The 27,963-nt window shown below is 37.3% G+C and overlaps 3 protein-coding genes across 9 annotated transcripts in view; 1 reads left to right on the top strand and 2 right to left on the bottom strand.

The window, feature by feature from the left end:
• Positions 1 to 1,224: 1,224 nt before the first annotated feature.
• On the bottom strand, positions 1,225 to 4,536 carry LOC103985610 (uncharacterized). The gene is made up of 3 exons (XM_009403357.3): positions 4,229 to 4,536; positions 3,283 to 3,719; positions 1,225 to 2,558 (listed from the first exon to the last, which is right to left on the bottom strand). Exons 1-3 carry the CDS (start codon positions 4,289 to 4,291, stop codon positions 1,379 to 1,381), a joined length of 1,680 nt encoding a protein of 559 aa, XP_009401632.2. The 5' UTR covers positions 4,292 to 4,536; the 3' UTR covers positions 1,225 to 1,378.
• Positions 4,537 to 15,597: 11,061 nt separating this feature from the next.
• Positions 15,598 to 18,967, bottom strand: LOC103985611 (uncharacterized). Of its 6 annotated transcripts, none has more exons than XM_065184165.1 (8): positions 18,650 to 18,967; positions 18,476 to 18,545; positions 17,434 to 17,550; positions 17,179 to 17,235; positions 16,845 to 16,892; positions 16,125 to 16,181; positions 15,920 to 15,984; positions 15,598 to 15,817 (listed from the first exon to the last, which is right to left on the bottom strand). In XM_065184165.1, the coding sequence occupies exons 2-7, from the start codon at positions 18,518 to 18,520 to the stop codon at positions 15,931 to 15,933; spliced, it is 378 nt and encodes a 125-aa protein (XP_065040237.1). In that variant the 5' UTR covers positions 18,521 to 18,545; positions 18,650 to 18,967; the 3' UTR covers positions 15,598 to 15,817; positions 15,920 to 15,930. The 6 variants fall into 6 exon arrangements, with proteins under 6 accessions (XP_065040237.1, XP_009401633.2, XP_018681270.2 ...); XM_009403358.3 differs by having other exon boundaries at positions 18,476 to 18,559; positions 18,650 to 18,964; XM_018825725.2 differs by having other exon boundaries at positions 18,476 to 18,555; positions 18,650 to 18,964.
• A 3,330-nt stretch (positions 18,968 to 22,297) lies between these two features.
• Positions 22,298 to 27,963, top strand: part of LOC135674375 (calmodulin-binding transcription activator CBT-like) — a 52,510-nt gene continuing 46,844 nt past the window's right edge. The window contains exon 1 of one of the 2 annotated variants that reach the window (XM_065184162.1): positions 22,298 to 22,540. In XM_065184162.1, coding sequence (XP_065040234.1) covers positions 22,477 to 22,540 — 64 coding nt within the window. In that variant the 5' untranslated portion in view covers positions 22,298 to 22,476. The remainder of the gene's footprint in view (positions 22,541 to 27,963) is intronic. The other variant, XM_065184163.1, reaches the window with a different exon arrangement.

The raw sequence follows: 27,963 nt of genomic DNA, 5'->3' as shown, positions 1-27,963 counted from the left end.
GGTTGTCTCCTCGAAGACAGGTAGAATAATGCTATTATACCTCTCGATCACATCACTTGTACTCCACCACTCATCACAAGAAATGCCTGTCTCACTGACGCGATCAGGTCTGCAAACACCGAAAAAAATAAAAAATAAAAAACTCCTCCGAAGACCTATCGGAAACGAGCAAACTGTTGAGAGTAAACAAATCGCCGGAGAAATGAGTTGCTTACCCAGAAAGAGGAGCGTGGAATACCTGTAAGCCATCACAGGGGAAGCATGATAATGGAGTTGTGTCCGTAAGTTGATGGCTACCGTGCCATGATGACAGCTTTAAGGGGAAATATATATTGAAGATGGCGTCACATTTACTGCAGGTGTTGCAGCCTCTCACGTGCGTGGGACCCCGCCATGATTGCTTACATCTTAACCCACAATAAAAATGGTGGTGTCCTCTGTATCCTTGGCATCGGCTTGAGAACCAGGCAAGAAGAAGAGTTCATGTGTTGCTGTCGAGGGGAGTGATAGAATGGATAAGCTTTGTGTTGTCACATTTGAGAGGCTCTTTATGGATGGATGCACAAGGGCACTGTGCTGGAGAGACCAAAAAGTTGCAGAGGGGAACAGTGGTAAAAGAATAGCATAGTTTGGCAGCGCAGTAGTGTTTTGGGGGACTAAAGCTGACGACTGATACAGAAAGAGTCCGTGCATGTGTGCAGAGCAGCTTCCAATAAAGGTTCTGTGCTGCTATGAATGAGCCTTCATTGCTCTCGTTGGATTTGGTTTGCTCGGATCTGATTCCAGTGATTACAGGTGCCAACGGTGTGCAGCTATACCTTCTCAGATTGCTGATCTTTATGGTCAACTTTGGACTGTTGTAATCTTTCTTGATTCACACTCTCAGCTCCAAACCACTTGAAGCGTAAGAACCGATGGATTGCAGAGAAGGAAGTTACAAGAACAATTTTGATTGCTTGTAGAACTTTTCAGTCAAAATTACTGGCAGCTTTGTGAAGGAAAGTTTTTGGCCCACTGTGTCAGATACTGTGCCTGCTATTTCCTTTCTTTTCTTTCCTTTTTCTTATCTGAACTTTATTTTTATTACCAAAAGCTGGAAAATGAGATTCAGCTTCACTTGCCTTTCTTACACCATGTAATTTGAGTTTAGAGACAAAAAAAGAACATAACAGGAAGCTTGTACAAAACATCTGAAAGCACATACCAAACAATGACTAGGATTCATAAGATGAAAGAGGAAAAAGAAACTTAGACATCATCTAAGAACAGTATAGTAAGCACGTACAACAAAATTTCCATTCCATATGACATCTTTCTTCCCAAACTGTACAGTACTGATACCAGGAGACAACGAATTCGAATTCCCATCCCCCTTTCATCAGCAACTCAAGGCCTCATACTTCACCGGAATTGCCCTGTGCGAAAGCATGCTGCCAACCACGGCCATGTCACGGCAGAACACCCCTTGGAACACCGACGCTGCCGTTGCGGCTGCTGCCTTGTCTGTTCCCATACCGCATTCCTTCCCTCCTTCGTTCCGCTCGGTTTTCGGCGGCTTCTCGGTTGCTTGAATTGCTGCAATTGCGGCTGTGGCCGCTTCCTTGGCTCGCTGCTTCTCTGCCGCCTCCTCGTCCATCACCGCCGTCATAATGCTAGCATAACCCTTCTGCAACATCCTGTACAGGATCGACGCTGACATCCTTGCCTGATCCCGGATCGCTTCCAGATCCCGGTGGTCGTCTGTGAAATCTAAGCGGTCGACGAATGTCACTGCCTTTTCTGGTTTATGCTTCAGCGTCAACAACAAGTGTGCGCGCTCCAACTCCGGACGTGAGCACCCGCGCGGAACGCCGATCAGTGCGTAGTAATCCACGTTGTTTCCCTCGCCGGCCGCAATGCGGCCCCGCAGTCGTTGAATCCGCGCAATGAGAGCGCGGAGGTTGGCAGGAATGTCGCGGTACCGGAGATCGCGGTGGGGCCTCCACGGCGGACCGAGGAGCTTGCGGTCGCGGAGGATGGCATCGTAGAGGAGCTTCAAGTGCTCGAGGTCATGGAGGCAGTCCGGGAGGGCGCGGACCGCCTCGAAGAGGTCAGCTCGGGATCGGAGAGCAGGGATGGAGGACGGGTCGACAGAGAGACCTCGGTTGCAGTCGGCGATGGCCTCCGCAAGGCGGCCAGTGGCCCGGTACGCGGCGGCGCGGCCGATGAGGCAGCTGGCGGCGAAGCTTCCGGGAAGGCCACGGCGGCTGTCAAGGACCTTGGAGAAGTGACGGACGGCCTCGGCCGGAAGGCCGGCGTCAAGCGCAGCCACCGCGGCAGCGCGACGCCTGAGGATGAGTTTAATGTGAGAGAGGAGCTGGGAGGCCGACTCCAACTCCGATGGCGGCGGAGCCGCCATGCCGCCGTCCTCGCTTGCGAAGGAGGCGAAGCTGTCGTCCGACTGGCCGACGGACTCGCGGCGGAAGGCGGCAGACGCGAGGCGGCGGGCCGTTTGTAGGAGTACCATGGCGTCCTCCATCATCCCGAGGTGGCAACAAGCTTGGCCGAGCACCAAATACCTGACGGTCAGCAGTGCACAAACAGTGAGCCCAGTGCAGTTCCCAGAACCAGAAAACTAGCCCGAAGACGAAAGACAAGCCTCCGGCTCGGTTTAATTGGACAGGATGGTTTAGTGACGGACAACATGCAATAGAAAGAGTCAGTGTCGAAAGGGACAAAGCTTTCAATTAGAAGCGACGCAATGGGTGACGTAAAATTACCTCTCTGGCCCTCATGTTTATAGAACTCTTAATGCCATTGCTTTTTCTTTGGAGGAGAAAATGGTCAAATCATTCTCCTTAATGAAACCTCTGTAATGGACTTTTACTAGGTTGATTTGACTATTAATGGCTCCATAATCTGATGCTTGAGCCTTATTATTGGGTCATTTATGAGCCTAACTTTGAGTAGTTACGAGTTAGACCAAGTCATCATCGGTACAAACTTCCTATTAACATAATTATATCTATAAAAAAACAATTAACCACTGTTTCATTACTCAAAAGACAGACAAGCAGAGTCCAACACCAATTGCTCAAGAAATTAAGCAGTCATGTGTCAAACAATGAGCTTGTTTGTTGTTGCCCTTTCTAATTAATGATGGCTCAATTAACCACAAGAGGGGAGAGAAATTTTAGGTTGTCCAATGAGTTTGTTCATGTTGACCTTCGCTAATTAGGGAGGGTGTAATCTTCGATGGAGGAGTTTGAAGAACGAGATTCCGGTTACCGATAGTTAACGTACCTCCACTGGCCTTCCCTGTCGGATCTCTTGGAGAGGCCGACCATGAGCCGGCGCTTCAGATCAGAGACGGAGAAGCACCGGAAGGAGCGGTCGCCGTCGGACCTCTCGCGGCCGGGGGAGAGGAGATTAACGCGCTCCCGGCTGAGCGGTGCGGAGGAGGCGACAGAGGAGCGATCGCCGGCAACGCCGAGAGAGGAGGACGAGTCGTCAATACCGCCGCCGCCTACCTTGTAGCTTGGAATGTAATCCTGAAGCATGTCCGCCACCTCACGGAAGCGGCGGAGGAAGAGGAGGGAGCGGGCCCGGAGCTCGAGCGCGGCCTCCAGGCGCGGGGAGTGTACGAGGGTGGCGTCGAGGAGGCCCACCGCCGCGGCGACATTGGACAGCTCTTGCGTCGCTATGAGAGACCGGGCTTCTCGGAGGTACTTGTCGACAACCTGAGTGGAGGTGGAAAACGAGTCAAAGATTAGATTTTGAAGCACGGGTTCGTCATGAAACACGGGAAAAGCGAGTCAGCGGCCATGAACAGAAAGAACAGCGAAGGAAAACAACAAGAGCGTGTTAATGGCGTTCCTCTTTGGTTTAATCTCCTGCACAGAGTTCCACCTCTGCTGAAAGGGAAACAGATGTAATGCATCAAAGAAAACGAAGTGGACATGCTTCTCGACTGTAGACAGAAATAGCAGAGGAAGTAAAAGCCCAAACCAAGACAGCATCTGCTTTGAATCAGAAACAGAGATATGGCCTCTGTTTCCTTCATAAATGTCAGGAGGAATAGCCGATCCAAGTATAACAGAGGATGTTTAGAGAAGAAAAGCATGTCTCAATGCTTGCTCTTCTAAGCATCTAACAACAAGAACACCGAAACCGAAACCTCACTCCCAACGCACAGAGAAAGCTAGAGGGACACCAAAGGCAGCACTGCATGCAGCAGCAGAACACCCACCTTCCTGTTGCTCAGCCACCAGTGCTTCTTCTCCGCGGCCAGAGAAGGTGAGCCCGCCGCCATTGCAGCATCAGCTTTTTTCCCCTCTCCCACCCCAAAGATCTCAGCTTTCCCTGGTCTGAGCTGGGAAGGCTTGTTAAGGCTGAGGTCACGGGCAACAAATGCCCATTTAAACCCCGATGAAGGGCGAGGGGGAGGGGAAAAGATCACAGCTTTGACTGCCTCACGACCCCCCTCCTTTCCCTTTCAGAGCAAGCTTCGATCCTTCGACCTCTTCGCTGGCAAAGATGCCTCGCTCCTAATACTATAGCATAGCGTGGAAGAAGGAAAAAGAAATAGGAAAAAAGAGCAAAGAAGAGTTGTTATTCTCACTGACGGTAACCGCACCATCATCACGGGTTCAACTCTCGATGAAAAGAGGAGGACGCAAAAGTGGTGACCAGATCGCGACGGGTGAGTAAAATAAAGCTAACCCCCCCTCGTCGCTGCCCTCATTTAATACCCAAAACTACCATGGAAATGCAGATCACGGCCGTTGGTTCAGTTAATCATCAGCATAGGGTTGCGACGAGTCTATTGGAAGAATCTCTGGGACCCATATCAACTCCAGCAAAGGAACCCATGTTTGACCAATGGCGAGTCAGGTATGACAGTGAGGTGATGTCAAACAAGTAGTAGTAAAAGGATTTTCCGATAAGTTAATGCATATGGAGAAGCGTATTTATGGAACATGGCTTGTTCCACAAGTTTCCTGCCTCTTATTTCCCCTTTTTATTTTTGGTATTTGTATAATGATTCCGTTTATTTTCTTTGTCTATGTGTCTTTAAGCTCAAAATCATCTTACTCAAGACTATATATTGCGTAAAAAAAAAAAACAGATTACGATAAAAGAAAACCAAATGTACCCAAGTAGGGGTATAGTGATAATTGCGAGTGTGATAATGCTTGAGCCTTTGGTGACCAAGTTTAAACAGAGGTTTCCAATAGGAAGTCGCTGCTTTATTTCACAAATAAATAAAAATGTCATCGTGCGGCCCTGTTGAGTTGCGCTTGCGGTTGGGTGGAATTGGTGTCATGCTGTTTTTGGAACCGAGAGACAGCTCTTGGGTTTACAACGGATCTAATTAAATATTATCATTGTACTTTTGATTAGTATCTTGATTTTTAAATATAATAAATTAATATTAATTTTTTTTATAGTTATAAAAGTAAAATATTAAATTTTATTTATCTCGTCAGTTTTATCGACGGAAGATGTAACAAGTGACAACGAATAACACGAAAATGATAAAAAAAAAGATGATTTTAATATTTTAATTATATATTTATTTTGTTTGTTATGTCTTAATTAAAATTTTTTAGTTGACAGTTATGATAGTAGTAAATGATGTCGTTGTCATATCGTGGGTGGCATAGCCTGTTCTTGACAATAGTAGGGGTTGAGCCTCGAGGTTCTCGAGATGTTCCCCGATGTATCTCAGGGAGTTCGAGGACAACGAAGAGCTCAACCTCCTCCATCGTCCTCCATCGTTGCAACTATATCTTCCATTTGGATACATTGATGCTTAGCTCACCTCTCACATAACTTGTCCTATCTATCGTGCCAACCTTGCTACTTATAACAACCTCTACTACAAACATAACATGTCTTTTATCATGACCTGAGTCTGATGGGCTAACTAGCATATCAACTTTGTTTGGTCTAAACCATCAGACTCTTATACTTAAGCTGAAATTGATAGTAGTACACTCATCAGACTCTTATAAGTCAATCTTAATCTGCCCACTTTCGATGTGGGACTAATCAGGGGTGTTACATCTTTAACCTGAAACCACTACCCTTGTTAGAGTATCATGTCGCTATCGTTATGAACCCACAATACTAACGATGGAAGAGGAGAAGCAAAAGGAGGCAATCACGGATTTGGTATGGATTGGAAGCTAGAGGTGGGTGGCTCGGTCACGATTCGGGCAATGACCGACGAAGCTCTCACGGATTGTAAGTGCTCACTAAATATACTAACAAGACATGTGGTCCTACTGCCTGTCGAGAGTGGGCTGCGCCACCCATGATATAATAGCATCACCATCCATCATCACCACAACAATCGACTAAGAAATTTTAATTAAGACAACAAAAGAAAAAAATAATTGAAACATTAAAAAAATCTTTTTGTCCATCATTTTTATATTATTTATACATGTATTGTTACATATTATATCTTCCGTTAATAAAGTCAATGACATTAGCGTAAATGAGATTAAGTTTTTCATAGAGATTTTAATATAAATTTTTTAAATTTAAAAATCGGAACAAAAATCTAGCTACAATGGATATAGTTTGTAATTGATACAATTATGATGTTATGTCCCCAATCCCACCTTAAAAGATAGGTATAGCAAGAAGAATTCTCAAATATCGTGCATCAGCATGGGACCCATGCTGCATGACATGGATCGTCCGAAGAAATGGGTCTATGCTGATCGTAATTAATCCATAGAATTAATTAATCATAATTAATTAATTAATTATCCTCAAATATCCTCTTTAATTATCGTAATTAGTATCCTCAAATATCATAATTAACCGTAAATATCGTAATTAATCATCAAATATCCTCAAACGCCGAACTCATCCCACCACGTGGGAGACAATCGTTGGGCGTAATTAATCCATTATGGGGCCTATCAAAACAATGGGTCTATGGTGATCATAGTCATAGTGACGAGGATCAAGTGTCCTAACTATGTGAGCAAGCATTTAAAGTTCGGTCCTAACATCAACCTCTTTAATTATGTTGTTTCTATTCTCTTTTAATAAATTAGGTTGTTTAAGGATTATAATAAATTTTGTTAATGAATCTAAAGAATGTAATTTGTATTGAAAAGTTAGAACTTTAATAAAAAGTGGGTCTAATTGCTAATCCTTTTCTTTTTCTTAATAAAAATCAATCCGCATCATCGACAAGCTAGAATTGAAGCTTTGAAAACTACCTCATTTATGATGCAACTTAGATAGAAAATCTCAACATTGACTGAGTTTATTTGTGAAGATTGCAATATACTCAATTGATAATAGAAAGAGAGGAGCTTTTGCCAAACCAAGGATGAGGACAATTTGAATAGTTGGTTGTGACATAATTGTCAAATTTATATCAACAACATTTGATGCACACATGATTTACTCTTTACCTCTAAAACAAAAAAAAATCTAGTGGTAACAAAAATAAAGGAACACATACAGGATTTTTCAATCACATAAAAGTTATTTGTCTGTCCTTGAATGCAGTTACAGTGAACATCTGTTAATTTGATGATAGTTCATAGATGTAACTTGATTTGCTCATTTATGGACAGTAATCCATACCAAAAAAAGAAAAAAAAAACACTATGTTGGAGTCAATTAAAGGCCTAAACATCACAAAATGACAAGCCACAAATCTTGTGGACATGAAGATGTCAACTATAGATTTCGACTCTTGATAAAGGTACTATGATCAAATCTTATCTCTATTACTTACCTTTTGTAAAATATATGTTTATCTAGATCTTACACAAGATGGGTCATTGTCATAGTTGTCTGCAAAATATAATAACTTTTTATAGACTTGTTAGTTGGAGTTTGAACATTTCTTGGCACATTCCACCCTGAAGTAGATATTGGCATGCTACAATTAGGGAGGCTTCTTCAACCAAGACTCCACTACTATGGCAAAAGACTGGTGGTGCAGTTAAAAGGTGCAACTAGGTGGGGGAATGCGGACAAGTGGTGCTGGTTGTAGATGGAAGCTAAATCTTAGTTAACTGTCACACAGACGAAGATACATCAATGGAGTTCCAATCATAGATGTGGGGCTATCTCTTCTTTGACATCTAGCATGCAGAAAAAAAGTTTTTGGTATTAAGCATGTCAATTTATTTACTGAACATGAGCTTCAGAGCAGGCAGTGTGAAAGATACCTGAGAAGCACGAAGGATTTAACCAAATAGATCGTGAATATCTAAATTAAATATAGCTAAATCCTCGCTGGATTCGACTGTCACACAAATGAATAAACTTCACTGGTTGTCCCAGGCTTAGATAGGGGACCTGTTTCTGGCATAATAGTGTTGTGAAGAAATTGTTTTAGTGATGATAAACATATTAACTTAATTCACTGAACAGCTTATAGAGCATTGCGAAAGATCACTGAGAAGCTGTGCAGGCTGCAACAGGAATTCTTTATGTAGGAGACCTATCATGCACTGGATATCCAATAAAATGATCTGAAACACTTGCACTCTTTACATACAATACACCACAACTCAAACTGCAAGTGTCAGATTCTAAAATATGCATTTGGACTTTTTTTTAAAATATAAATAGGTCTCTAGAATGGACAAATACATCTTGACTAACTAAACTAGTTGATATCTTTGAAATTTATCAAATTAGATCTAATATATCATCACAATATTAATATCTTGGGTGTGAAGAAACACCTTTTAATATATTTAAGTCTTACAAAAAAAAAAAAACTTAAGTTCAGATATATAGTCTTGGATCTTCTGCTTATAAGTTGCAAAGATGTATCTTTATGAATAATATTTAATGCCTTTCAAGTTAATTTTATATGCCAGCGCTTTGTTTATGACTATCAATAGACAAAAGAGAGTTAAATCTCTCTGTATAGTCTTATAAATCAAGAAATATCCCCATTTTTTGAAACTTCAAAACTTGATTCTAATGCAATATCGGCTCAATCTTCTCAAGATCTTTATCACAAAGTTTCTATAAATCTTTTGCTCTATTATAGATATAAAAAAAAGGGTTTAAATGCAGTACCAGATTAACTTATTTGGTTACTTTGTCGTTTAGAAATCTCAATCCACTTATGAGGGATAGAATCCAGATAAAAATGGGAAGAATAATATTGTATTCAATTGGCTTGCTATATATCTAAACCCAAAAGACTACCAAGCGATTGAGTAATGAGACTCCTCTTCTTGTGTAAATGTTCATCTTCTTTGTTAATTCAGATCTCTGCGTAAGTTGAGTTGGATGGGAGAGTGAGGGAGAGGAATCATCAGTACGAGAATACATTTAGTTTATGCAGCCAGACTACTATCTTGTCATTCTGGTACTGAACATTCATGGAAATTGTTGTGCAATATGGCAGCCACAGTGGATGAGTCCCTGTAAAAGTAGAAGAAATCACCATGATCAGTACCTCAGATTTGAGCTGGTAACTTATCACCCTGTCCGTTCATCAGTGCCAGCTTTCTCAACCTCCTTCCAGTACTCCTTGTCCTCACTGCCTGAGGCCTCCCCACATGATCTGTGTGGCCGGCTACCCCCGCCTCACCTCTATCTACGAAACCAGCTCACAATCATTAGCACAGCCAATGACGCATCTTGCATGTTTGATTCAAGCAGTCTCACATGGTCTATCTTTATGCTCCCGTGCTTTCATGGGAATCGGATGGGGGGAACGCTTTCTCCCTCACTGCAACTCAGCCATGGTGTACTGCTCCAGCTGCTTAGCTTTGAAGACAGTGTGGTCCGGGATCATGTGAGACTTGTATGCTTGTCGAACCAGCAGCAATCAAGGTGGGGTTATGTGACAGTTGCAGCTCCGGCCGGATCACGTTACGGCGGCCAATAGGCTCGAGGAGGTCACAGCACATGTCCGGAGGTAGAGAGGATCCTCGATCCAACTCTTATGGCTAGTTTCTGCTGCTTTTAGCTAGGATTTGTCGTTCAGGAAGCCTTTGCATGACAAAGGAAGGGATATTGTGCAGGGCAGTGGTGCTGATTAGACCTCGACCTTTGTTGCAGTCCATCATGTGAGGAGGTACTAAGAAACACCTACACCCCATTAATGTGGCCTTGATTGCAATGCTCGGGATCACTCAATTATTTGAGATGCTTGATGTGCTCCTGCGTCATACACTGGTTTGCAGCAACTCTTCTGGATAAGCACATCTCGCTTTGACAGGCGTGTGCCTGCTAGGTTATCACAGTCTAAGTAAAAGCCACAGTGAAAGCACGGAGAAATCACTCTGGTGTCTTGGAATAGCATCATCGATCATACTTGCATTTGGATTAATCTGATGTACTTGGCTGCTGCAAAATCCAGTACATAATTGAATTGTCTCTTGTCCAGAGCTTGCTTCTAAACATTAAGGACAAGTAGTTCGGTTTGCTACTATTATCAAGGGGCCCTTGTTCTTTTTTTTCTCGCTCTACGATGGCATCGGATTCTGCAGAATCACATGATGAGAACCCTAATAGGGATCATGGGACCAAATGAGAGCTCGACAGGCGTCCAAATTAAAGGAGTTCAGCTGCGAGTGTCCTGCCTTTCATGTGGGACTCACGTCTTTTCGAGATCATGTTTGATGTAGGATGATCGTGAAACAAAGACTAGTTGCCAAACTTATTAGTGCAAAAGCTAGGAGCGGAGCCAAAAGCGAAGCGTTAGGAGTAGTCACCTGTGTGACCTCATGGCATGCATGCATGCATGCCCACCTTTCCAGCTCAATGCACGCCCCACCGAGTTACGAGTACTGTCTCTCTCTCTCTCTCTCTGATGATGGTGATGATAGATACTTCATGTATGTGAATGGCAAGTGCTGGCTGATGGTGGAGGATAATGACAAGGGGAAAGCAGCAAACGAGAAACATAAAGATGGCCTGGCTAGCAGAAAGGACACCACCATTATTGCTAGCTTTCAGTTGAGTGTACCATGCGAAGAGGAGAGGGTTGCCGTTAGTGGGGAGGCCCCAAGTGAAGAAGGGGAGGGGGCAGGTTGCTTCATCAAGTGCCGTCAAACAAGAGGAGCCTCGCTGCCGTAAGGCCAGGCCACATGACACACAAAGCCTCTCTTTGGATAAGGGTTTTGGCCGATCATCTTGTTTGCTAGCCAAGAGATGAGGGAGGGGTCTATTACGATGGGCTGTTCGCCTCCTGTGCTAACTGCTAAGGGAGAGGGTCACCCATATATATCCCAACCTCAGGAGCCCAGAGGACAGCTTGCGAGAATTATGTGTGTGGATGTCACTCATCATCTTCACATTGCACTGGTGTGGAAGAACTGTAAGAGTTGGAGCGAGAACATGTAAATATCAGGCATATTTTCTTTAGGATACACTGATTTCCTAATAAACTGGAAACTCCATGCTTTGGATATCTTTCAAAAGCAACTCCAGAACAAAAATAACAGCAAGCAGAAAGAGAGAAGATTCAAGAAGACGAACACCTCTATTTTATGGAATCACCTTCGTATTTCTTTGTTTCTCTTAAGAAACGTTCTAATAAAAATTATTATTTAGTAAATGCTACATGTACTGGAACATAGATATATAATAGATAGTGGGCACTTTAAACATCGAGAAGAGGAAAGAAAGAAGAATGTAGACAAAAAGGATAGAATTTGATTCGATTTCACTTCTCCAAATCCAAATACATGCACCGATCCATGCATTGCACATAGGACACGTTTGATATCCATAAATGTAAAACATTTGTGAAAAGAATCATATGCGAAAACTCGAGTTAAAACTCTCGTTTGTCTATCTACTAAGGCTCTTTTGTGAATACACTTTCGGATATTAATACTATAGATCCGTATGTTTATCTCGATCGCATTAGATGAAGATTTTTTTCCTAAATGTTGTAATTGATTTGGATCTCGATAACTTGCAATTATAGAAGGTGAAGTTCTTTCAATAATCTTGTAAGCTACATTTGTAATTACCATTACAAGCATACGAGGTGACCATTGATGCATAAGCTATGATTGGCTGCTTCGTTGAAGTCCATGAAATTGCATTCTCTCCCATAAAGAACACACAAATTTTTGATGGTTTATGTAATATAGTCATCAGTGATCAAAATGATCAGAAAAGAGATAATTTACTTGAACCGAATTATTAAGATTAATCTTCTATGTGAACGATCAATTTGTAGTACATATGTGGTATGTGGGAATATATGCAATTTATATTTGGATGGTTTAGAAATTACCTAACATTTTTACATAAAATTATTAGGGAATCAAAATTTTAAGTTATGATATTTATACTATTTAAGTAAATTTTTTTGAGTGGTATGTTAATTGGTTTTGACCATGAATCATTTAAGTCCTTATGATTTATTTATATTTAAAATAATCATACATTATAAAAAACATAACATATAAATTCCTCGTATCAAGTCTGAATTAACAGAAGTTAGAATCTCCTTACGTGACATGCTGACTCATATAAATTATTAATATAATAACGTATATAATTTAAGTTTAAAAAATATTAAGATCCATTTTAGCACATATGGTTTTGGCCATATATCATATAAGTTATTATGGTTTACTCGTATCTAAAATAACTTATATATTTTCAAAAACATAGCATATAAGCTCCTCCTGTCTAAGTTAATAGATATTAAAGTCTACTTATGCGGTATACTAACTCACAATAAATCATTAATATAATAACATATATACTTTAAGTTTAAAAAATTATTGAGGTTCATCTTATCGAGGAAGAGAAAGCGACGAAAGCCATAGTGATGGACAAAAGTAGAGAGACAGAGATAGAAGAGGCTAGAGGTAGAGGTGAGGGAGAGTTGGACCACCATGTCGTAGGCGCGATGGGTGGGGGCACAAGAGATGATGAAATAAAAGGTGATGGGATGAAGATGCTCGGGAGGAGAAAGATGGACCAAGAGACTACTGCATGCCTAGCATCGGACTAATTGACACATATCCACCTAAGGTATGACTGTAAGCTCTTGAGCTCATCGTCAATGTGGGAGAGGCTGCATGCATATGACGTCTTGCTAGACAGCAACAACTCAATACTGCTACTAGTGGTCGCTTCCACGACGACGCTTCCTCTCGCCACTGATGATGGTCTAAGCTTTTTTAAAAAACTTTAATTACATATGTTATTATATTAATAATTTATTATGAGTCAACATGTCATAAATAAATTTTAACGTCTATTAATTCAGACTTGACGAGAAGGACATATATATTATATTTTTTAAAATATAGGGATTATTTTAGATTAATTAAATCATAAGAGCTTAAGTGGTCAATGACCAAAATCACAAGAGATAAAATATATCTCAATCTTTTTTTAAACTTAAATTATATGTATCATTATATTAATAATTTATTATGAGTCAGCATGCTACATAAGCAGACTCATAAATTCATAAGGGGACTAAAATATATCTTAACCTAAAAAAAAAGTTACAATAACCGTGAACCAAATATGTAATTATATCTTTAAGTTTATGCACAAACACTAGTCAATCTACATCTACGTACTCATAAGCTTATTAATACATGGAATGTTTAAGAAGAGGGGTGTGGTAGGAAATCATAAAATTTTGATCCGTCCCACCAGAACATTTGATCTTGTCAAAGTTGATTTGAATGAATGGCTGAGATAAAAAAAAAAAAAAAAAAAAGTCTGTGCAATGAACATATCGCAGCTTTCTCACGTTCTTCCATGGTTGGAGGAGAGTAGCCTCAGCCCTCTGTCTACTATGGATTATAGCATGTAAAACCTCATGCTTATACTTTTTTGAGTGTACATGGCTTCATATTAGATAGGAATTTGAAAACACACATATATCCAGCTTGCTTAAACATAAGTTGCTGCATCATAACATAGTAGTACGATAGTTCTCATTTTCATTTTCACTGTTGGTGTTGCTTTGTTTTCCGCATCAAATTACATGGCGGCCCATCACCATATGTGCAAAAGAAGTTGGGATAGAGTTGAATTTTTGTTGATAGTACTATAAGTTCTTCTTATAATTTATTTTAGCCTTTCATATTTGCTCTATTTTGGTGATTCTTAGATAGAAAGTTAGATGTTCTACTACAGCAAGCGTGTTCTATCTATCTTGTGAAACACATTCATGGTTGAAGTGGAGCTCTGGTAAGAAAAGGAAAAAAAAATTTAGATGATAGAGATTTTAATCCTCTCTTTTAATTAAGTTTTTTAATATTTTTAAATTTAATTTATTTTTATAATACGCTCCAAGTGATGTCTTCTTTTAAAAAAAATATCTTCAAACTGAGAAGCTTGATAAAAATATTCGTAGTTTGATTACCAAATTTGATATAGCTCAATGAAACTTTCTTCTCTTTGATTTGATCTCAAATGAAATGGAGACCAATATTGATATGCTTGCTTCCTACATGGAAGAGTAAGTTATTATTAGCTAATGTAATCACTGACTTGTTACCAACATTTATCCTTATAGCACACTTTTTCTTAACTCACTATATCTCTACTTGATCATAATAAATCTTATATATTTATAAAGCCATAGAGTTACAACATTCAATTTTTTTTATGGTTACATTTATACAATAAATTTTATTGTGTAACCTATCAAAATTACTATTTGTCCTTTATTTTCATAACCCACGAATCCTTCTTTAGCTTAACCTCTCTCTCTCTTGCCTCTTCAACTTCTAAAAGTTATAATTATTTTTATGCATGTGTTCATGAGAGAGATCTTAGTCCTCTCTTTTAATCAAGTTTATTTATCTTAACTAGCTCTACCTGGAATTCAGTGTGTAACTAAATGCTTGCAACAAATCTTATGTTGAAATAGCAAAATAGTTAGCAAAACACCATCCTCTATATACAATTGCAAGGAATTACTGATCAAAATAGCATCCTCTATGGTTAACAAATGTCATTGTTTAGATTTAATCTCAGTAGCAATCCATCACTCATCCAAGAGCCTAGTTGACATGATACATTTCTTTGATATGGCTTGTTCCATCTCTTTGTTGCATTTTTGTAGCTTCCTGGTGTTCAGCATCAAAGACAATGACTAGAAGAATCCTTGATGCTTGAGTCAGAAATTTAAGATCTTTCTGAGTTTCTTAGTGGTGTACCAGCTGGTGATTAATTCTAACTTGATTAATTTTGACACTTCTTTAGACTAAGCACTATTTGGCTATGAATTTACTGAGTTATCATATATGATACACACTCTCTGCAGGCACCACTTACTCAGGGGGCAATTATGAGTTCTATTGGTGCCAAGTGTATTGGTTCTGATAGAATGAAGTTGACAAGTATGTTATTTCTAGTCACAATATTAACATCATTATTGCTCCCACCCATCTTTCCAGTACACTGCAGCTAATTTGCAAAAAAGAAATCATACTTGGTCAATCTTGGAAGCCAATCTGAACAACGAAAAAGGAAAAGAAATTATCTTATGGTAGGTGATGCTAATTTAAGTTTAAAATCTGAAGAAACGTAGCAAGCAGTGTCAATTATTCTTCTCAATGATTTTGCAAAGATGTTCTGTTCCAGTCCAACTAAGCTTCAATTTGAACAGGGGAATGGAGCAATCTAAGAAAGCTAAAGCTAAATGAAATAAGGTTGCTTGTACATCTAAATGTCAGTCAATCATTTTTAGATTCCACCAACATGAACAATGTTCATCAACAGTAGAGACTGGTTTGAGATACAAATAACAAAAGTAGAAGAGACCTTTAACATAATCTCCATGGCTTCTCACATGGATTTCTTTGACATGCTTCTTACTAATTAGCTGTTAATCCTGTACAATTACATCAATTAGTAAATGGCGAGAATTAAGCTACCAAATCAAGATTATTGAAAGATGCAAATAACAGAATTATGCTATCAAATGGAAGGTTACCTTTTGTACTCCTAACTCGATGTGCATGTAGGCTTTCGAGGTGGAAGTTGATGATGAGGTGTTCGCTGCAGCGTAGATCATCAAAGTGAAATTATATGAAGAAAGATAACACTGAGCTGTAAATGGTTTGCCATCACTGGAAGTGGGATTTTGTTGTCTTTTAGTGATTCTTATTGAATGATAAGCAACTCATGAGTCGACCTACCTTTAACTTGGGCTTCAGGGATTCAGTTGCAGTTTTTGTCTTTGAACTTGTTCCTGCCTTTTAAATTGAAAAAAAAAAAAAAATGAAAAGTGAGCTAAAGTTTGACATTTTATCACAGTACTTTCTTCTACATAATATTAAAAAAAAATGATTCTGATTATCAATGGATTAGCATCCTGTACCAAGATTTGCAATTTCGGTTATTGGACCGTGCCGGTCCATGGCTAAACCATATCGAAATGTACTGCAGTACTATTGATGGAGGGAGAGAAGAGGAAGATGAAGAAAAAAAAAATAAAAAAAGAAGGGGGAAGAGAAAAGGGAAGAGGAGGCAGAGGAGGAGGACAAGAAGGTGCCCCAAGCGGGTGGTGGACATGTTGACAGTGGTCAAACGATACTGAAAGGAAAAAAAGTGAGTCGGACTGGACTCGCAGATATTGTTTGCTCCATGTACCGGTTGGCGGTCAGACCAGTAAAAACCGATGAAACTATACTAACAATCAGTTTTGCGATCCATGTCCAATACATTGTATTTTACCCTTGGTTGCTACGAACAATTCACTGCCTTAGACAGACTTATCCCTATTAATTCTCTAAAAGCTTTTGCTGACATAAGGAACATAAATGGTAGCTTACAGAGCATATTAACCCAATTTTTTCCTCCTATTATATCAGACTATAATAAGTTCAAGGCATTTAAGGTAAATTCAAGAGGCTTACCATGCCAAGGACCCAGTCAGCAGAATCAAAGTAGGCTCTTTCATGGTCCTGTAACCAGAAAAAATAGAACAAATGACATGGATCAATTACTTCAACAAGTAGTCTTATCTGTTTTCAGCAAACAACTTCTCTTTTTCAGCAATCTACAAGTGGTTTCTGCAGTAGAAGTGTGATTTGCACCATCTTAATATAATGCTAGAAGACTTTTTTCTTGTCCTCATGATCCAGAATAAATGGCGGTGCTACTAAAACTATTTATGTGATCACAAAGTAAAGATGCTTATCCTTAAGTTTAAGTTTGGATGGAAACTAAATAAGTTCAAAGTATGCTGACCTTTGAAATCAGTTGCTTTTTAGGCACAATGCTTCCATACTTATTTTCCACCTTTACCTGGAATTAAGGAAATATCTGAATTCTTAGGAGCAAGTGATACACAATTGGAAAATGGAAACATATGTATTCTCTAATTAAAATATTTTATAAAAATGCAAATGTCTTTTTTCTCAATTCTCAGAAAAAAAAGATGTTATGAGCATAAGAAACAAGGAGTAGATAATTGTGACAAAAAAATTGATGGCATAACTGAACTGATGTAATGTTTATGGTCATCATTGGCAACTCCATCTGAAAGAGGTGGAAAATCTTAGTGGTCCATAGGTTCCTTTCACCCCAATAATTTGTCATGATCTGATTAGTATGTCTCACCTACCAAAAGCAAAAGAAAAGCAATAGCAAAAATCAAAACAGTGCCTACAGGGGATGTTTGGGCAGCTGAAGAAACTGCTGAAGTGAGTTCAAGGTCTAAAGGACTAAACTTTAATTCAGGGAAAACATAAATCATTATACAGGAGTTGATTTCTCACTTTTATTTGATCCAAATAGACTTTTGTTTCAAGATAAACAAACAATTAATCAAAGAAAATTCTGAAATATTTTCCGACAGAGAGTAATTTTGCCTATGCAAGCTTGTGCCAAACCGAAGTTCATCCAAAGTCACCCGAAGAAGTCTTTGTATGTCTTTTAAATGAAAGAACCCGCATAAAAGGGTTAGTTTGTGTCCTTAATGCTGGAAGCGTTCTTCAAGAATCATTTTGAAGGGCAAAGATCAGATACTTAATTGGTTGATATGCATTGAGATAAATAAGACTGCAGTGCTGCTATATCTTTCTTGACGGTAATTCTACTTAAAATGGCCTGTTTAGCCAATGCCTACATTATAAACCATGTTCCATTCCATTCACATAAATCTAAAGTATATTTTCCCTCTAAATCACTTGAAAAATTCACAAGAGTGAACCAGAAACCTGAAGATAAGTCAGACAATCCCTCTATCATCAATTGGAATTTAAACTGAACACTAACATCAATCCTTTAATTCTCTATTGCACATCCTCATCAAAGAATATTAACACGAGAGTGTATTGGTTTCCACGAAGCCGAAAGATTTTACCCTCCAAACTGGTGGAGTTCAAGAAAAACTTTCCTTTTTTCTTTGGAGGAACGAGAAAGATTTCTCCTACGTCCCAATCCAATTCATTAGAAACTTTAATCAAGAACAGAAAAGGTTTTAAATACAAAATAAACTTATATTAAGTGCTAGTTGTGTTGAGTGAGACCAACGAGTGTTTACCTCTTCACCTTGGGAGGCAACATTCCCCTCATTACAGCCTGCCATATCCCTTCCTTCTCTCTCTCTCTCTCTCTCTCTCTCTCTCTGCATAAAAAGGTTGGGCGATTTAGTGTTGACATCGTGAGACAAACGGAAGTAGAAACATACCCAGCCAGCTAACGACATCGATCTTACTTGGATTGATAGTAGAGCAATGAAATCTTGAAACAAGATGCAAGTGTTGGCCAAATGGGAGGATGAGTCCAACGAGAACACTTTGAGGCTTCAAGAAATAGTTGGAAAGAGATGAAGTGTGAAGACAAATGGACGCATAAGGAACATATTTAAGTTTTGCGGGTAGGAAGATTAAAGGAGAAGTTTGAGTTGGATGTGATAAATGGTGAGGGGAAAAATGACAAAATTGTGAGATCCCGTTGAAGTTTGTGGTTCTATAGTTAGCTCATGTCACTTTTGCTCACATTATCTCACACTCAGCCGACACCCCTTTCCACTCTCCCAACCTTTGGGTTTTATTTTATTGCCTTTGGATTTGCCTACTTTTATCTCATCTTTTTCTCCTCCCACATTGCCTATCTTTTGCATCGTCACTTTTCTTTTCTCTTTTGTCCCCCTTTATCGTTTAGCCTATTGAATATTCCTCTATATCCATTCTTGCGTGGACTAAATCTACTGTGGATAGCATCGAAGATATGGTCGAAAATGCATGAGGGTTATGAACATGACAGACTCTCTTGGATATCCTTTGTGTGCGACCATTTTAAAGCTAGCTAAGTTATTCTTTATGCTAATAAAGAGTTACTAATAATTGTCTTTCTGTCGATAAACTTTGTTTTAAGTGTCATAATTTAGGAAAAATTAACTAATTATATGATAAGGAGTGTCTATAGTGATGACATAAAAGGAGAATTTAAAGAAAACAAAAAAGAACAAGATGGTCATGGCTTATTTTTATTTTAGAGACAGATGATGGCAACTGATAATTGTATCTGACTGTCTTACCAATCAAAAGATGATTTGGCAATGTTGTATTAAGAAAACAAATCCAAAGGAATGAAAATTTTTGGCATATAATGGCAACAAGAAACAACTTGCAGATATTATAATAGAAGTAGCAACTAAAATCAACTCTTCTTTATTTGACATAAATAAAGAATGAAGTAATGCAAGCAGTTCAATCTCCAAAGAATCAGAAGAATTGAATTGATATTTTGCATGTTCTTATCAATTTATCTGGAACCAGTTCATTAAGAATTGAACTGATCTCATCATCACTTTGTTTAAGTTCTCATTAAAATTTATGCACCTGCTAGATTAAAAATAAGTTATTTCTACTTCCCTAGTAATAATTATATTTATCAATATATGTTGCGCCACTCACTTTATGAACACACACTTTCTATCAGGAAGAGAAATTACCAAAATCCATAATTAAACATTTACAGAAATAAAAAACGACCATTTGCAATATGTCTCTAGAAACTATATATTATAAAATAAAATTTTATTTAATAAAATTCATTTTTATGAAAATCCGTTCTCCGGCGCAATCATTGTGTAAAAAACCAAATATATATATATATATATATATATATATATATATATATATATATATATATATATATATATATATATATATATATACTCGGAAAAAATATCTTTGATTTGATAAATTTCAGGAAAGAGCCTTAGTTTTTCAAAATAACAAAAGTAAACCGCCAACAATATTTCATATAATTGAAATCTTCTCTTTTTACCTTTTTAAAAAGAGAAGATTCAAAAGAATCAAATCAAATCATCTCTTTTTATCTAATCAAATCATATAATTGAACCAGTTCAACTAATTAAAACAAATAATTTTTATTGCTTTTACCTCAAGATAACTAAAACATTATCCGACCCATGATTTAGAGTTATTTGTCTTAAAATTTAATGCCATTATCTTTATGAGGAGAAATACAAAATATAGATTGATCACACAAGTTTGAAATATTTTTTTGCATAAAAATAGTTGAATATGAGGTAGAGAAGATGAGTAAAATTAGTAAAAGATTATGATTGTATGATCAATTACTATGCTAAGAAAGTAAATATAGTTATTGATGCAATGAGTAGAAAGTCAACAAATTTAACCACTTTATTAACTGTTCAATCACCTCTCTGTACAAATTTGAATGTAAGATAATTCTTAAAAGTTTAATTAGAAGATTGGTAGCACCGTCACTACAACCAACCCTTTTAGGAAAATTAAAGGGTTACAAGTTAATGACCTTTATTTGAATCAATTAGAGTATAAGATTTTTGTACCTAGATCATACTAAAACAACTAAGATGTACAAGGATCTAAAAAATCAAAGAGATGTCATCCAATTTGTTCAAAAATATCTCACATATCAACAAATCATAATACAAGATTAGAAGTTATTATATATTGAAAGTGTAAGGTAGCATCACATATGCAGTGAAATAACAGAAAATAAAATTATAAATTTTCTACAGAAATAATTTAATAAAATTAAAAAAAATACGAATGTTTTGCTATCATCTAAGTGAATAAATTTAATATTTCTCTGACTCGTTAATCTATAAAAAAAATTAGTATCCTTATCTCCATTCACCAGCCAATGATATTTAGTCTTAACCCATCATTTCTAACAGATTTATATATTAAGAGCAATCATCTTGTTATAAAGACATGAGACAGAGCAATAAATAGCTTTGGATACCAAGCCAACAATTCCCAATTAAATCAATAATCTCATGATACCCCAGCCATATAGGTTCAAAATGAAATAACTTGACTTTATGATGATCTCCATTGCAATCTTTCACCTTAATGAGTAAATACTACTGATCATAAGCAATACGAGGTAAAATAAAATACAAAAGTATCCACAAATAAGACATTCTAAGAATCATTAATCAGAATCTATCTAAACGAGCAGCTATTATCTTTATCAAATTTATGATTACACTAAGTGAAACAAGGTCTCAACAAACCAGCATCTAAGAGACTAACATTAGAAATAAAATTTTACACATCACAACGTGCTACGAAGAGTAAGGACATATTATTTATATACTGAGTTGTTACTAATTACTTCATGACATATTATTTATATATTGAGTTAATATATGATCCTTTTGAATCCTCATTAATTTTTTTTAGAAAATTAAATTCTAATTATAAAAAAAAATATTGATAGAAACTTTGAGATCAAATCCTACTTTCACCGTTTACATTTATAAAAATATATTTTTTAAATATTTAAATCCTTCATAAATGTCCTATCACTCGTTTAATAAGATAACATTAATTACTAGTGATCATAGTTATTAATGAATTTAAAAACATTAATATTTAAAATATTTTTATCATTTTCATGGAATATTGGACTCCTTTCCTAAACTTAAATTTGTCTTAATTAGTCAAATGGAAGAATACTAATGTAAAGAGAAATACATAGTAGTCTTGAAAGAAATTAATGTCAAAATATACAGGGGTATCTATATATGTGAAATTATTCTGGAAGGATATATATATATACATATACATATACATATATATATACATATACATATATACATATATACAATAATTATCTATATATACATGTATATATATATATATATATATACATATAAATAGGTTCAATAATCATGTACTCGTTTTATGTCCCCGAAATTTGATATAGCAAATCCGGTGAACTATCCATCACATAAACCACGTTGGAATACCGAGAACCATGGCTTAGGTCCGACTCAGCACTTGCATGACGTTGCTGGAGTCACGTGGTGCCAGGAAACTGTACCGTGGGAATCTCCGTCGTCAAACGGTCGCGAGTCTCTCTTCCTCTCCTTTCCCAAGAGGGGTTCCTCCCTGGCACCTATTTTTTTCTGCCTCGTATCGGTTACCAGCGTCGCCTGCCATCGTCTCTCCTCTCTCGCGATCGCGAGGGGTATTGGTGTTCTAATTCTCCGTCTCTCTCGCTTTGGCGCACTCCATGGAGGCTGGCGATTCTGGGTTGCTTGCCGGGGCGGAGATCCACGGCTTTCGTACTGTCGCAGGTTCGTTACCTCTTTTGGTCGAATTCTAGGGTTTGGCGGTTGAATTATTGACTCTTGGGTGTTCCCTCGAGCTTGATTACTCTTTTCTTTTTGCATTTTTTGTTTCACAAATTAGGCTAATCTTAGAAAACATTCCAGCTACTGATCAAGATTGTGCTCTTTCATGTGGTTGGTATTTGTGCGCAATGAATTAGTAATATGAAGATCCTGGCTTGAGTGCATTTTCTCTTGTTTGCTTCCGAGCTTTGTAGAATCAGTCTCGAGGAAAACTGTACTCAAAGCCTGGGATTATTGCGGTCTTTAGAACGTCGCTCTCCCTCCTGTCGAGATCAGATCATGACTTAATTGGCAATGAGGATCTTATCGTTTTGTAGTCAAATTTCCATGTATATAATAACGCCTCCGATACTGCCATTGTTAATCTCTTTGCTCATCATTCTTCTTTTAGTCTTTTACGTTATTCTACAGTTTTTGTTTTATAGCCTTAATTCTTTTGGAAAATTTGTGGTCCAAACTACTATATATACTACATTTGCCAGACTTTGGCATATTCTATATGAATGATACTGCAAAGCATCAGCATCAGCATGAGGGTGATTTGTCATAATTGGACTGGTGCCCATTGACAACTGAACTCCATGAGATGGAAAACCCAGTAAACATAGAGAGAGACATCTTTTTGAAGTCACATTAACTACCTTGTTTATGTCCTAACCAAGATCTTTTCTTAAGCCCTTTTCTCATGAAAATATTCCTTGCTCAATAATTTTTAAGTATGACATGATTTGACATGAAAATATTCCAAGCTCTTCCCCATCTCAACATGGAGCTCGTTGGTGGTGGTTGCCGCCTGCCTTTCTGTTGCTTGCCGAACTCCACTGACCTCATTTCGGGTATTCATTTTCCTCGTGTTCCTCCGGTGCCTCCTTTTGATCCTTCCTCTTTCTCCCCTACCTCTTCATCCTTCTTCATCTTCCTTCACTCTCTCCTCTTCTTCCTTCCCCTTTGTCCTTCATCCTCTTTCTTCACTGCCTTCTCTTCTTTCTTCCTTTCCCTCCTTTCCTCTTCCTCTTCACTTTCTTCTTCCTCTTCGGTACATACAAGGTTCATTCTATGAAAAGTATATTTTATATATACTTTTGAGTAGTAGTAGATAAAATATGAAAGATAATTTACAAAAGCATAAACATGCACATAGAAAGATATTATCAATAAAAACTGCTGCTGTAGTAATTGTTACCATGCCAAATGCTACAAGATGTGATGTTAAATATATACTTATAAATTTAGAAATATACAAGAGGTCTTTCACGAGATTGCATACAAGTGCAAAAGTTTTCGAACAGAAACTCTCTTGAACTTATAGGACTTAACTCTCATTATTCCAAGTATTTTAAGGTTTGTATCTAGGTGGAAGGAAAACTGTAATGCTGAACTTGGGTAGAAACTCCTCTCCGTTCTTTCTTCAGCTTCCTTTTTATAGATAGTGGAGGATATTTTTGGATTTACTTTTTATTCAGTTTGTGAGTTCATCTCCTATTCTTTCGTGATGTCCTTTTGAAGGATTCACCATATTTGTTTTATATGATGAAGGGGATGTGTTGTTTCTTTCATGACTCATTTGAATGCTTAGCTGTTTATCAACTTTTATCAGAGAATAACCTGTCTTATTTGACTTTTATCAAGAATCTATCTTGTTTATATTTTATCAAGCTTATGATAATTTTGATAATAAATTAAGTACTAAAGATAATGAAAAAGATATATATGAAATTGCTAAAGCTAGGGAAAGAAAGTGTAAGGATTTAGGTAATATTAGATGCATTAAAATGAAGATCAAAGAATAATTGTTAATGATAATGAGATTCAAGAAAGATGAAAAAAATTTATTTTTATAAATTACTTAATGAATATTTCACATAGGACTTAGATTTAATAATAAATAATACTGATATATTTAATAATCATAGATTTATTCATTAAATTAGAGCTAATAAAAATAGATTTATTAAATAAGATGAAAATAACTAAGAGTGCAAGGCCTGATGGTATCCCTATTGAGGTCTGAAAAAGTTTATGGGACAAGGGAGCAGCTAGATTAACTAGCTTATCTAACAAAATCATGAGATTTGAAAAGATGCATGATGAATGAAGAAAGAGTTTTTCAATGTCAATTTACAAAAATACGGATAACATACAAAACTATTTAAATTTTAGAGAAATTAAAATGATGAGCCATACTATGAAAGTTTAGGAAAGACTTATCGAAAGTAGGAAAAGACTTAAGACAAATATTTTTGAAAATCAATTTGGTTTTATATCGAGAAGATCCACCATAGAAGCTATTTATTTATTAAAACTATTAATGAAAAAGTATAGGGAGAAAAAGAAAGATTTGCATATGGTTTTACTAACTTAGAGAAACCCTATGATAGAGTTCCTAGAGATTTATTACGATGAGTTTTAGAATAGAAAGACATATCCACTAATTATGTTTATGCTATTAAAGATATGTATGTTGATGTAGTTATTAGTGTTAGAACTATAAGGAGTGTGCTTAGTGAGTTTCCTATTAGCATAGGATTACACCAAGGATCTTCATTTAGTCTCTTCCACTTCACATTGATAATAGATAAACTTATTAGTCACTTATATGATAGATCTCCCTAGTGTATGTTATTTGCTGATGATAATCATGATATTGTCTTTATTGATGATATCTTAAGTGGAATTAATTATAAACTCGAGCTATAAAGCTAAGCCTTAGAAAATAAAGGTTTTAGATTAAGTAGGACTAAAACTGAATATATAAAATGCAATTTTAGTGATTCTAGAAATTGACAAGAGAATATAGTTAAATTGAATGGATAAGAAGTCCCTTTAAGTAAAAGCTTTAGGTATCTTGGATCGATTATTCGACAAGATGGAGAAATCAATGAAGAGATATTTAATAGGGTAAAAACAAGACGGTTAAAATGATGAGGGGCGTTAAGAGTCTTGTTTTTTTATTGGATACCTTTAAGATTAAAAGAAAAAAAATAAAACAATTGTGTGACCAATATTCTTTATGGATTTGAGTGTTGGATGGTTAAGAAAAAACATATTCAAAAAGTTTGTGTTATCGAGATGAGAATGTTGATATAGATGTATGGAATTAATAAGAAAGATAAGAAAAAAAATACTTTTATTCGTGAACAACTAGGTATCACTTCGATAAAGGATACGATGAGAGAAAATCGATTAAGATGGTATGAGCATGTGTTGAGGTGACCTCTGGATGTGGTAGTCATCAAAGGTGTAATAATGAATGTTAGTGGTATGATGAGAGATAAAGGAAGACTTAAAAAGACCCTAATAGAAACTATAAATAAAAATTGAAGTACTCTGAACTTAACAAAGCATATGACTTTTTACAGATCTCAATTGCAGCAAAAGATCTATATAGCCAACTCCAACGGATTTATTGTTGTTGTTTTTGTCTTATATCCTGAGTAATCATCTTGATAAGAATATTATTTATTATCATCCTCTTTTGATAGTGAAAAATAGTTGTGTCTCCGGTCTTGTTCTAGTCTTGTTGACCCCTTTTCTTGTGAATGACTTATAGAACCTTTTTTCTAGTGTTTGACTAAAGCATGAAGTTCCTTTTTTGATAAAGATGTTGCTAACCATGGAGTCCCTTCCATGATTTTGAACATTGTTTTATAAACCTTTACCTATAAATCTTTTCAGATAAGGTAGGATTTTTGATTCTTATCTCCTCTATAACTTTCTCTTTAAGTTCAAAAATACTTCTGGTAGGTGCTTTGGGTAGCATTTTACTTGTAGAATGAATTTTGGATTAAATTTATCTCACCATTTTATGAATATTTTTCTGGTAAGAAATAAGAAAATACTCTTTGTTGATATTAAATTTCTATTTTACTATCCATGATAGATTTATTTCATAGTAGAATTACATGATCAAATATGGTTGTTTATGCAATTCTTTGTAAACATTTTATGGATTTTCTTTCGAAATTCTTTGTAAATATCAGCCAACATAGATAGTAGAACCATATAGGAGGGTCTTAGTTTTAATTTAAATAAAATAGGAACCAAGGATTTTAATTTCGTATGATCCTGCCCAGTACAGGCAGTACGTACCGGTCCGCCTGCAGACTAGTACACGGACCGCCTGCTACCGGGTGATATTAGCTTGGCTACGGCGAAGGAAGAAGAAGTGTCGAGGGACAACCTGGCTATGGCGAGGGAAGAAGTGTCGAGGGAGAAGAGGGAGAAGGCGCTCGAAGAAGAGGGAGAAGAAGAGGGAGAATTGGGAGAACCTCGACGCTTTCTGATCCGGCGCCACCCTCCCTCGATGATCCCGATCCAGGAGGTAACGGAGAGGCGACGGCTCGACGCCTTCTTCGTCGCGCCCTTCGCCCAAGGCCCAAAAATGCCTGCAGCCTTCGCCACGTTCTTCGCTGAAGGCTGGAGACATCTGTGGCCTTCGACGTCTTTGCCGAACGTCGTAGATGAGGAGAAGATCGCATTCTTCTCCTCGTCGCGTCGCACCGAAGGCTGGAGACGTCTGCGGCCTTCGACGTCTTCGTCGAATGCCACAGATGAGGAGAAGACTGCGTTCTTCTCCTCGTCGCGTCACGTCACGCCGAAGGCCGGAGACGTCTACGACCTTTGACGTCTTGGCCGAACGTCGCAGATGAGGAGAAGACCGTGTTCTTCTGCTCGTTGCGTTGCGCCGAAGGTCGGAGACATCTGTGGCCTTCGACGTCTTCGCCGAATGCCGCAGATGAGGAGAAGAAAAGGAGGAGACGTCACTGAGGCAACGTACGCCTCCTTTTTTTAAATTTTTTAATATTATATATATATATATATATATATATATATATATATATATCGAGTGGTACACCTTGGTGTACTGTTCAAAATACCGGTACTGTATGAAATTAAAAACCTTACCAGTTACATATAAATTGATTATTTTGAATAAGCAAGGTATTAAAACATGCATTTTGATAATCCCAATAGTTGTATTTATGTCTTCATGGGATGTCTCGAGAAAAGGTTTGAATATATTAGGATTCTGAGCTATATTCCAATACTTTAATGTCAGAATTTTCACAGTGCATTTTGGATGAAGATTTGAATTGTTCTGATGGTAAATGTTTCATACTGTCAAACCATTTCCTACAAAAAAGATTCAACAAACTTTTTTTCCACTTCAATGAAGAACCATTTATTTGGACCTTATAAGCTATTTAGAGGACGGGTAGTTAGAAAAAAAATATTCTTCTAGCTAAAAAACCGAAAGATAAAAAACAAATAATAGCTCAAATAAAGATTTTTATTTGATGGAAGAAGTCTATTAAAAGATACAGTAAGGAAAAAAAAAGCAAACAAGTGATTCTTGATGACCTAAT

The sequence above is a fragment of the Musa acuminata genome, chromosome BXJ1-5 (genome assembly GCF_036884655.1).
Source record: "Musa acuminata AAA Group cultivar baxijiao chromosome BXJ1-5, Cavendish_Baxijiao_AAA, whole genome shotgun sequence".
NCBI lineage: Eukaryota > Viridiplantae > Streptophyta > Magnoliopsida > Zingiberales > Musaceae > Musa > Musa acuminata.
The sequence above is the reverse complement of the archived record's forward strand: the minus strand, read 5'-3'. Positions and strand labels throughout refer to the sequence as shown.